A 10,869-nucleotide genomic window follows, 5' to 3' on the forward strand; every position below is an offset into this window, starting at 1 on the left:
ATCTTTAAAGCTAGCTGCTGTTTTGTTCATTTAAAAAAATTACATCTGCCTAGCAGTCAACCAACACTTGTAAAACTAAGCCAGAATCGGCCAAAAACTGTCAGCTATAATGAACTTACTGAAAAGAAAACTTCAAAACACCACTGAAGGCGGCTGCATAGGCCTGGCAAAGCATCTGAATGGAGGAAACTCAGCATTTGGTGATGTCTGCGGGTACAGACTCCAGGCAGTCACTGACTGCAAAGGATCTGCATCCAAATATTAACATTACTCCTTATATTTAGAATTATGTTAGTTTGTCCAATTACTTCTGAGGCTGTTGACATTAATGCACAATGTAAAAATGGCTTTAATTCCTAAACTGTTTGAGCTTGTTATTTTAACATAAAGCTGAAGGCACTTCTGTCACATTTGGATGGCTTCATTTTAAATTCAGGTGATGTACAGAGGCAAAACTACTATAATTGTGTCACTGTCCAAATACTTATGACCCTGACTGCATATTTATACTGTTAGATGTGTACATTAGAAAAAAAACTGACCTCAGTTCCCAGATAGTTGTATCCCTAATTATATTAGAATGTTGCCTTCACCCACACGGATGCTTAACCTGCAGAATATTCACGAGCACAGCAGTGTGTGTTTTGCAACCATGCATAAAGATTTAGATTGCTCTAGTTTCTTGTTGACAGGGGCGTCTTTAGCCCCTTATTACTGCTGTTCTCCGCTATAAGCAACAAGAAAAAATTCAAGTAAGCTAAAACATTTGATTGTTGGGCTAAACTACACAACACAGACACTACCCACAATGCCATAGGGATCAGGTCATAGGGATCAGGTAAAGGTGCATGTATTTGTCACTGTACAGCATACAGGAAATGTACATTGGAAATGTGTCCTCAGCATTTTACCCATCTGTGGTAGTGAACACACACACACACACTAGTGAACTAGGGACACTGAGCACACACACACCCAGGGCAGAGGGCAGCCAACTTGCAGAGTCCAGGTATCAATCCCACTACCCTGTCATCAATAGCTCAGAGCTCTAACCGCTGAGCCACCACTGCCCTGAACCACCTGAGCCTACCAGGAACATGTATTGGCCAACTTAATTGGCTTGTAGATTTGTCTAAAATGAGTAATTTCATAAGCATAAGAATTCAGTCAACAGACTGTCCCTACCACTGACCAGCAAGGAGGTTGGGCTGTGCCCCCCTTAATTCTATGTACCCAAGTACAACTAGCAATCCAACACACCTGACAGATGGTGGCCTTTGTATTGGTCAAAATAGTTCACACTGAAATGTGTCACATGTATAGTTAACACCAAAGAAAGGGTAGATCTGTGATGAATGAGGGTGCTGGTGAGTGAGTCCTCTTCTAGGAGCCAGCAGGATCCACAGTTAACCTAGAAGGGGGAAAACACACAACTAGTAATCCTAGGGTAGTGCAAATGATAACAGCTAGCTCAACTTACCAGTGTACATCAATATGGTCATAAACAAGACATAAATAATACTTGTATATAATTTATGTAAATATTGTCTATATGTTATTTGATGTATTGTCATTGTTTGTTTATGTGATGACCACCCATGTAGTAGACACTTGGCCCACTCCAGGCTGAGGAGGGAGGAGTGTTCGGCTTTAAAGGGCTGTGTGGGAGGCAATAAGGGGGTTCAGCTGAAGCAATAGTAGATGAAGGCCGCTGAGAATGTGCAACCTAGCTCGTTTGTGTTTCGCTTTTATTTTGTGTATACTTTCTTTTGATTTTTGGCACAAATTCAATATATTAAATATCACTGGAACTTACCTGGAAGTGTTTAGCTGTATCCTTGTGGTGAATTGTCCTTCATATCCACTGAAAGACACACTATCATCACCACAATATCCTAAAATAAAATGCTCCATCATGTTCTTAAAGTTTATTTTCAGAAGCCTTCAAAGATTGATTTTGAATTGAGCATTCAGCTCATCTGAAGGGTTCGTTATGTCACCTAGTCCAGTGCAAATCCAGATCTTTTATGTTGGACACAGATGGCATTTGGCCTTTGCCTTTAACTACCATCACTGCAGTTCCTGGGGAGCGGAGAAGCTTAAGGGCTTTGCTCAAGGGCCCAACAGTGGCAGCTTGCTGAGCCCAAGTATCAAACCCACAACCCTGTTGTCAATAGCCCAGTGCTCTAACCACTGAGCCACCACTGCCCAAATGGGTAGAAGTGCTAATAAATATGTATAATACTACTGCTTTAAATATGATGTGTGGTGCAGCCATCTTGTGTTTTAAATTCGGGGTTGATGAGAAATAGAGAATGCATGAGTGTATGAGAGAGAGAGAGAGAGAGAGAGAGAGAGAGAGAGAGAGAGAGAGAAACAGGAAGAGACTGAATGAGAGAATGAATGAGAGAGAGAGAGAAAGAGAGAGAGAGAGAGAGAGAGAGACAGACAGACAGAGAATGAATGACAGAATGAGTGAGTGAGTGAGTGAGTGAGTGAAAAAACAGAGAAAGAGAGAGAGACAGATAGAGAGAGACATGAGGATAGTGAAAGAGAGAATGCATTAGTGTATGAGAGAGAGAGAGAGAGAGAGAGAGAGAGAGACAGACAGTCAGACAGACAGACAGTCAGACAGACAGTGAATAAGAGAATGAGTTTATGACAGAAAGAGAGAGAGAGAACAGGAAGAAACTGTATAAGAGAATGAATGAGAGAGAGAGAGAGAGAGAGAGAGAGAGGCAAGAGAAAAGACAGAGAGATGGCAGAGACAGAGACAGCATGTGAAGGAAAGAAAGAGAAGAAGAGAGAGAGAAGAGGAGAGAGAGTAATTACTTCAAAGTCAATTATATCCGCTGCAGCAGTGCTTCTCTCTTTCTCGCTCATCTTCCTAATCTTCAGGTAAAGGCGCTGATGTGTCAGAGATGAATCTTATTATGTGCTGGAAGAACACCAGAGACAACACTGGGGGGAGGAGGAGGAGGAGGATACTGCACTGATTGGACAGGAAATCAACAGCAGGGCGTTCTGGCTAGCAGTGCTGCCTAACAACCACCAGAACCTTAATAGCTACACTTTTGTAAAGTAAACTTTTTATAAAAGCTGAATTTGAAAAACACACACTGAGACGCCATTTTTTTCCCTGTCTACACAAATTGGCCATTTTATCAGAAACACCTGCCCTACAAGTGCACTGTGTAGTTTTACACCTCTTCCCATTCATCATTGAAACAGGACCACCAGAGGACCACCGCTGACCAGTTATTGTTTGGGCGTGGAGCAATCTCAACACAGTAGTGAATGGGACATGGTGGACAGCGTGAATGATCCACACACCCAAATCTGGTTCATAGATCTGGTCCATAGTGTCGTCATCCCTCTTTTGTTTTTGCATGTTATTTTAGTAATTTTACTAACTGTTTAATTCTGCTTACCTCGAGAATCACTGTTGTCTTATTAACTCTCTGAATAGTTTAAAGAGTGTAGTACATTCACATATTATGGCAATTCCATCTTAAACATGCTTGTAAAAAAGCCTGTAACCCTGAAGTGACATTTTTTACTTCTCTGTTGCAGTGTTGATCTTCAGCCATGTGGATCCACAAGGTAATCAGTTCTGCTAGTATATTTACTGATGTCATAAAGATGCAAAAGATCAGACAGAGTCAAAGAAAAAGCCAGTTTACTCTTTATTAGTAAACTATTCTGATGCAGTTAGGGGCACATGCAAGCGTGCAGACATTAGGATGAATCCTGTGGTCTTCTGTGGTGTGGGATCCAGTTCATCATGGGAAAGCAGGGTGTGTGGCAGTGGCAGGGGTGCACTCAAGACAGTCATGTCTAAGTCTTTGAACTTCTTGCCAATCAAGGCCAGCGCTTTATCTACCTGCTGCTTGGTACCTTTTATACGGCAGATCCCAAACTCTTGAGTGTGGGGCAGGTTTTTAACGTAGACCTCTGCACCTGAGCTCTGCTTCAGAAACCTCACAAACCATTTTCGTTTGCCAGTCAATCGACCGACTAGATGATTTGGAACCTCTATCTCCCAGACAATCAGCTCCGAACTCTGTGATGAGCCGGCCTGGCTGGCACTCTGCTGGCCGTGTCCTGTCCCCAAGATGGAGCAGCTGTCCACTGAATCCATATGGTCCACATCTGAAGCTACTGCATAGTCAGCCTCAGCATCACTGGTTCCATTCCGGAGGCTTGTCCCACACACGGCAGCCACAGGCTCTCTAGTCAGCGATGGCTCTTCTGTCCCTGTTAAATCGGAACTGTCCTGTTGTCCATCTTCCTTTTCCTCGGAATATCTGGAGATCCCTGACATCTGAATACGGTCCTCTTTAAGGTCAGGCACAGCTGAGGACAAACCTGTGCTAAGGAGAAAGCCCTCGCTGCTGATGCCATCTTCTGTCTGGCATGTGCCGCATTCAGAGTCTTCCATTTCGGTTATGGCCTCCGCAGCCTGGAGTCTGAAATCTGTGTGACTTTGAGAAGTCGCATGCAGGTCCACATCAATGGTTTCCTGGCCATAGAAAGTGGGTTTGCTGCTACTAACTTCCTCAGAGGTTTCGTCAAGTGTCACCTCTATGATCTCCTCGATGATGACATCGGCATCCAGGAGTTGAAGTTCCTTCAAGTTGTTTCTGGTCGTAGCTGACCAGATAAAGTGGTTCTGGGGCTTTACGGAAGCATCTGAAACAGGTGTGCTGGCAAAGAGGGGAAATGAAGCAAGCACTATAGGACTCTCTGGGCCAAGAGAGTGATCCAGCACGGAAAGAGCAGATTGATCCACAGCTGTGGTTGTAGAGAAGGACAAGTCATCTTTGAAAAAGGAAAGGCTGTCCATTGGAACATCCTCAGCAAAAGGCGCAGCCAGTATATCACCAGCTACCTCTTTCTCAGTGTCTGGGAGCTCTGCTTTAGCCAGCTCCACAGCTGAGGATACAGTAAGAGCAACTTCCTGTGTGTCAGCCGTTTGATCCTGAGGCTGTGTGGTTGTGTCCAGCTCGTCCCTTGTAGGCAGGTGGCTTGACTCAGTGCTCACAGCAGCTGCCTCTGGTCTGTTATGGTGAGAACATGCCTCTACTCCATTTGATGGGGTTGAGGTTGGGACTGGGGGATTCTGCCTGATAGTCTCAGGCCTACCCTGTTGGGAGTCTCTAGTTGTACTGATGCGGGAGGGAGTGCCCATCATTTCAATAGGTGAGCAACCTGGTTCTCCTGCGGAGGTTTTTGTTGCTGGCGCATGAACCTGCACTATGACCTCCTGTTCAGCAGGCAGTGGCAGGGGTGCACACAAGGTGGTCATGTCCAAGTCTTTGAACTTCTTGTCAATCAAGGCCAGCGCTTTATCTACCTGCTGCTTGGTACCTTTTATACGGCAGATCCCAAACTCTTGAGTGTGGGGCAGGTTTTTAACGTAGACCTCTGCATCTGAGCTCTGCTTCAGAAACCTCAGAAACCATCTGCGTTTGCCAATCAATCGACCGACTAGATGATTTGGAACCTCTATCTCCCAGACAATCAGCTCCGAACTCTGTGATGAGCCGGCCTGGCCGGCACTCTGCTGGCCATATCCTGTCCCCAAGGTGGAGCAGCTGTCCACTGAATCCATACTGTCCACATCTGAAGCTACGGCATGGTCAGCCTCTTCTACACTGGTTCCGTTCCCGAGGCCTGTCCCACACATGACAGCCACAGGCTCTGTAGTCAGCGATGGCTCTTCCATCCCTGTTAAATCTGAACTGTCCCGTAGTCCATCTTCAGTTTCCTCAGAATATCTGGAGATCCCTGAAATCTGAATACGGTCCTCTTTAAGGTCAGGCACAGCTGAGGACAAACCTGTGCTAAGGAGAAAGCCCTCGCTGCTGATGCCATCTTCTGACTGGCATGTGCTGCATTCAGAGTCTTCCATTTCGGTTATGGCCTCCGCAGCCTGAAGCTTGGGAAGTTCCGGGGTCAATTCCAACTGTCCCTGAGAGGACAACAAACACTCAGCCTCAGGAGTGAGGCAGCCATTGGCGACCTCTTTCACAATATTTGCTGCCTGCTGCTGAATGTCATCTGTGTGACTTTGGGAAGAGTATCCCACATGAGATGCATGGAAGTCCTCATCCCTCGTGGTTTCCTTGACATAAAAAGTAGGTGTGGTGCTGCTAGCTGCCTCAAAGGTTTCGCGGCTGCTCACCACCATGACTTCTTGTTGGGCCATGGAAATGACCTCAGTAATAAAGCCAGCGGCAAAGCACTGAAGTTCCTCCATGTTGTCGCTGGTCTCATTGTGCTTCGATTCTACAGAAGCATCTGGGAAAGGTGTGCTGGCAGAGACGGGAAATGAAGCAGACACCATAGAGCTCTCTGGGCCAAGAGAGTGATCAAGTGCAGCCTGAGCACATTGATCCACAGCTGTGGTTGGATTGGAGGGGACGTCATCCTCGGTGCAGTGAAGACTTTCTTTAACCAAGTCCACTTGGATATTGTCAGCAATAGGCACAGCCAATACGTTGCCATGCTCTGGGACTTCTGCTTTAGCCAGCTCCACACCAGAGGATACAGTAGGCGCAACTCCCTCAGTGTCAGGTTCCTGTTTGCCGGTTGTTTGATCCTGAGGCTGCGTGGCTGGGTCCTGCTCGTCTCCAGTAGGCAGGTGGCTTGACTCAGTGCTTAAAGCAGTTGGACTTACCTCACTGTCGAGGCAGGTGATTTGTGTTTTCTTCCGTGAGGTGTACCACCACCAGCAGCCTACGAGTGCTAGCACACCAGGAATGGTGTACGGGATGAAGGACCGAAACATCAGTGGCATCTTCTGTTATCCCTTGCTACTGCTCTGGTTTAACTGTTTTCAGCATCTTTCTGTGATGAACATTTGGCAAATAATGCCTTTCCCCGTCCAATGCTGCCTGACTCTCAGGCAGCTCTAAAGAACAATTTGCACTACATTAGAATGCCCGTCGCTGACATCACTGCCTTTATGACACAGTATGGGCTTATGACAAATATACATTCTATTGCTATGTAGCCTACATCAGTCATGCTGTGCTTTTACATAGTGTAGAAAAACCTGAACAACTGTCAGTCAAGCATGTATCTGGGTCCCTTTATAGGAAAGAAACCATTAAAGGTGGAAGATGTAGAATTTATTATAGCCCTGGCCAAAGCTGCACTGTCAGAGGAGACTGCTTAAAAAGAAAACTCCCTTTTCTTCCCCTGCCATCACCTCCTCCGCTTTGGAAGACTGTTTAAACTTTGTTAGCATAAATTTAATAACTTTGAATGGATGTCAATGGAAAAGTTTATTCCAAGTAATTTAGAGCATTTCCATTGGTCTGTTTTGTTATTTACACAGTACAGATACAGATACTTTACAGGGTTTAAACCATGGAGAAAACTTTAAATGGACAAAAACATGAATAAAATGATTCATAATTACACAATAATTTGTTTTTATGTTACTTTATGTTTATGTTTTTTTAAGTTATTAATGAAATGCTTAGCTACTGTTGTCACCAGATATTTTTATGTAAAAAAAAAATCACATTTAAATACATGATACAATATTGTTAATTAAAGGCGTGAACACTGTTCTGGAGAATGACAGTTGTTATTTGAACTCAACAGCTAAACAAAAACAACCCTCCCTTTAGTGCGCCATGGTAACAACACTGAGACAACAACACTGAGACAAAACAGAGCTGAACAACAAGCCAGTTCCAAAACAAGTCCCCCTTCAAAGTTTCATAGGTTATATATATATATATATACACTCCAAAATTGTGGACCCAGCCCACTAGCGAAAAACCTTAATCAAAGCTGGCAAAGCGGTAAAACGCAAGGACGATGGTGACTTTGGGAGAATATTGTGTTGTTGATATTGCAGAGCAGAACACCCCCACATACTAGTCTACTCGGCACATGACGGAGGCTAAAAGCTAACACTAGCCGAGTGGCTTTTTATCATCTCTTTGCGCCGTCATCTGATCCCTTGAAAACAAACTGGACTACCTCAGCTGACCTGGAGCTAAACACACATCAGCTCATTTTTACTGGTTAGACTTGAAACAGTCAAAACCAGGGAAGCAAGTGTGTGCTAGGCTAAAAGCTAAAACCTCGCTTCAATCTCTTCATCGCTTGCTTGCAGCACATCACACTGAGAGGACGCGACCATAGAACTCCGGTAGCCGGTTGTAATGTTGTGTAATAATTTTTTTAATTAGGAAAATCCACTTGTTTAATTCTGAATGTAATATAACAGGGTTGTAAATAGACTTAAATAGACTCACCCAAACCAAAGTTGCATACTTGCTATTTATACAGTAATGAACAACTTAATACTCAGTAAATGCATTCCTTTGCACCTGGTAGGTGGGTGTTTCTGATAAAATGGCCGTTGTGTAAAATGGTCAAGGTAATATCAGGTACTACCCACTAATATGTAGTCAGGAGCATGTTTTTCCAGATGTGTTCTATTTCTGTTATGGATTTCCATCTGGGGTTTTTGCGAATTAATGATGTGTCATAATCATATAATGCCAAGGCTGAAACAGACGAAAGTTACACACCATATGGATACAGACAACAACTCGCAGACGTTACATTCTCTATTCCCAGTATTCTCTGAAGCATGCAAGCGGGCTATTTTTGCTATGAGACCCACTGCAGTGTAGAGTACTTATGCAGTGTTCATGACAAGTCTAAAACTATCTGAGTGAGTGAAATCCACTTGAACAGCTCTGGAACATGTACTTCCCACCTGGGAAACTGGAGTTTTCCAGGTTCTACTTGGCCAAGAAAGCAGTATGAGCTTCTCAGAAGCTCCAGGTTTTCCGTGTTAAACTCCCATGGCTTTACCTCTTTCTGCTGGCCCAGAAGAAGCTGCCATTACTGCCATTTAATCAGCCTTCCTCTGTGAATCTCTGTGAAACCTCACAAATTGTGTTCCATTTACATGATATGTGATGAACGTGACCCCTTATATAGATATGGTCACATATGACATATAGTCAGAATTCATTTTGAACAACCCATGAGAAAAAAAAAGTCATATATCATGTCATTATACTTGTTTTAACATTTCTCTGGTTCAAACAAAGCCAAAAACTATGCTTTACTAGCTTTATTGATCAAACCGGAGATCTGAGACCATAAAAAAGCAGTGCATCCAACAAGAATGAAAGCCTTGTACATCTTTTATAAAGCAATACGAAGATAAGAATAAGAATGTGTTGATTCTACACACTGATCTGTTTTACTGTGTGCAGCGTTATCATGCACGCATTCTTCTGGGAGTAGGTTTGAACCAATGAGAAATAATTAATTCAGGCCATTTAAACTTTTCTATTTATACATTAACAACATTCCCACCTTCCACTTGGACTGCAAAGAGCACTTGCATACAGATGACTCTGTGCATGCAGTAATAAAAAAAACAGTAAACCTTAACGGCTACTCTAAATAAACAGAATCTTGTGTTATTGCTAAGAAAGCTCTGTTCATGCTGTTCTCCAGATCTATCCTGACAGGATCCGGTTTATGGCTGGATGACAAACTTACTTTAAAACTGAATATTAACAAACTATTCTGTAAATGTGGGCAGATGCTCTTTTTCCACGAGGCTTCTGTGGGCAGAAGCTCTGTGAAATAAATCTCCTGCCTCTATCTTCTAGGAAAATAATAGTGGAAGCAACACTACTATCCTCCATGCTCTATAATGATGTCATTTGTAAACATGTATCTTCCATTACCCAATCTATTGCTTACTGAGATTCATTTCTGGCAAACTCTACAGTTCACACAACTGCAAACTGTAGAAAAGAAGGCTGGTCCTCATTAGCAGCACGAAGGGAAACTCATTGGCATGTTTTTATTTAAACACTTTCCTGCCGTATTCCAGTTTATATTTCCTCTAAAAATAATACTTATCAAACTTTTTAACGCCACCAGCTTCTGCCACACAAGCTCCGTACCACATTGCTCCTGCATCACAATACATTTATTTTACAGTGGAGAGCTGTGTTGTTAAGAATAACAGAATAATAATGTTAAATAAAGTTTGTTATTATACAGCAACTGTTTACAGTGTGAGTGCTGCCTGTCTGTCCTCTGGACCACTTTCTCCTGCTATATGAAGTTACCTGTGTTTGCCATGACCTTCTGAACCCCTCTGTTTTTGCCTTTCTGTTTTTTCCGGTCTCTCTCCCATATATTCAGATGACCTGTTCCTGCTGTTCTGACCAGGTACTTCACTGAACTGGCTTTCAACTTCACTTCTGCTGTACTTCTCCAGATGTGTGTTGATTTGTTCACTGCAGGTATGTAACTTTGTACCAGTTTTATTCCCGCTGACAAAAACATTGAGGATGTGTCCTGCGCTCACTCACATCTTCACAACTTATGGTTTTATTACATTAGTCATGGTTCTTCATCATCTCACTCTGTCTGAGCAGCTATTCTACATCTTTCTAGTTATCTGTTTTGTTCATTGTTGTGCTATCCGGTGTCGAACAGAAGTGGTTGGATTCCCCTATTGAGCCTTCAGTTCCTCTCAAGGTTTTTTGATCTTGCTTTGAGGGAGATTTTGCTTGCCTATGTTGTTTGTTTAAAAGAAGCTCAGACTCTGATCTCTGTAAAGTGGATTGTGAAAAACACTATACAAACAAATTTCAATTGAAATGAAAATAATTTGCTCATTTTATTTGTAATTTCCAGTTTATTGATTCTGGATTTTCTTAATGTTTGTTTATCTCTGCTTGAGTTATTTTAAGTTGATTAAGTTTAATTTCTTTTTATTCTCTTTCAATCCCAATGCACTGTAAATTCTTGTCTTACAAACAAAGGCCATCCCCCGTGTATTTCCAAGTCAAAACAAAGGTT

General features: G+C 43.0%; 2 protein-coding genes across 2 annotated transcripts; both read right to left on the minus strand.

Moving 5' to 3' along the window:
* Window positions 1-3,697: 3,697 nt before the first annotated feature.
* LOC140557083 (uncharacterized) lies at window positions 3,698-6,802 on the minus strand. The gene is made up of 2 exons (XM_072681217.1): window positions 5,842-6,802; window positions 3,698-4,368 (listed from the first exon to the last, which is right to left on the minus strand). The coding sequence occupies exons 1-2, from the start codon at window positions 6,800-6,802 to the stop codon at window positions 3,698-3,700; spliced, it is 1,632 nt and encodes a 543-aa protein (XP_072537318.1).
* Window positions 4,428-5,728, minus strand: LOC140557056 (uncharacterized). The gene is made up of 2 exons (XM_072681190.1): window positions 4,556-5,728; window positions 4,428-4,484 (listed from the first exon to the last, which is right to left on the minus strand). The coding sequence occupies exons 1-2, from the start codon at window positions 5,726-5,728 to the stop codon at window positions 4,428-4,430; spliced, it is 1,230 nt and encodes a 409-aa protein (XP_072537291.1).
* Window positions 6,803-10,869: the final 4,067 nt, after the last annotated feature.

This window comes from Salminus brasiliensis, chromosome 6 (genome assembly GCF_030463535.1).
Source record: "Salminus brasiliensis chromosome 6, fSalBra1.hap2, whole genome shotgun sequence".
NCBI classification, from domain to species: domain Eukaryota; kingdom Metazoa; phylum Chordata; class Actinopteri; order Characiformes; family Bryconidae; genus Salminus; species Salminus brasiliensis.

What these genes read in the sequence shown, in the direction of transcription:
- LOC140557056 (XM_072681190.1), bottom strand. Translation starts at nt 5,728, where the DNA reads ATGGAAGAGCCATCGCTGACTACAGAGCCTGTGGCTGTCATGTGTGGG. An exon ending in TTGACGAAACCTCTGAGGAA is followed by an intron (nt 4,485 to 4,555) that starts GTTAGTAGCAGC and finishes GACTTCTCAAAG; the next exon opens with TCACACAGATTTCAGACTCC.
- LOC140557083 (XM_072681217.1), bottom strand. Translation starts at nt 6,802, where the DNA reads ATGCCACTGATGTTTCGGTCCTTCATCCCGTACACCATTCCTGGTGTG. An exon ending in GGGCTTTCTCCTTAGCACAG is followed by an intron (nt 4,369 to 5,841) that starts GTTTGTCCTCAG and finishes TCCTTAGCACAG; the next exon opens with GTTTGTCCTCAGCTGTGCCT.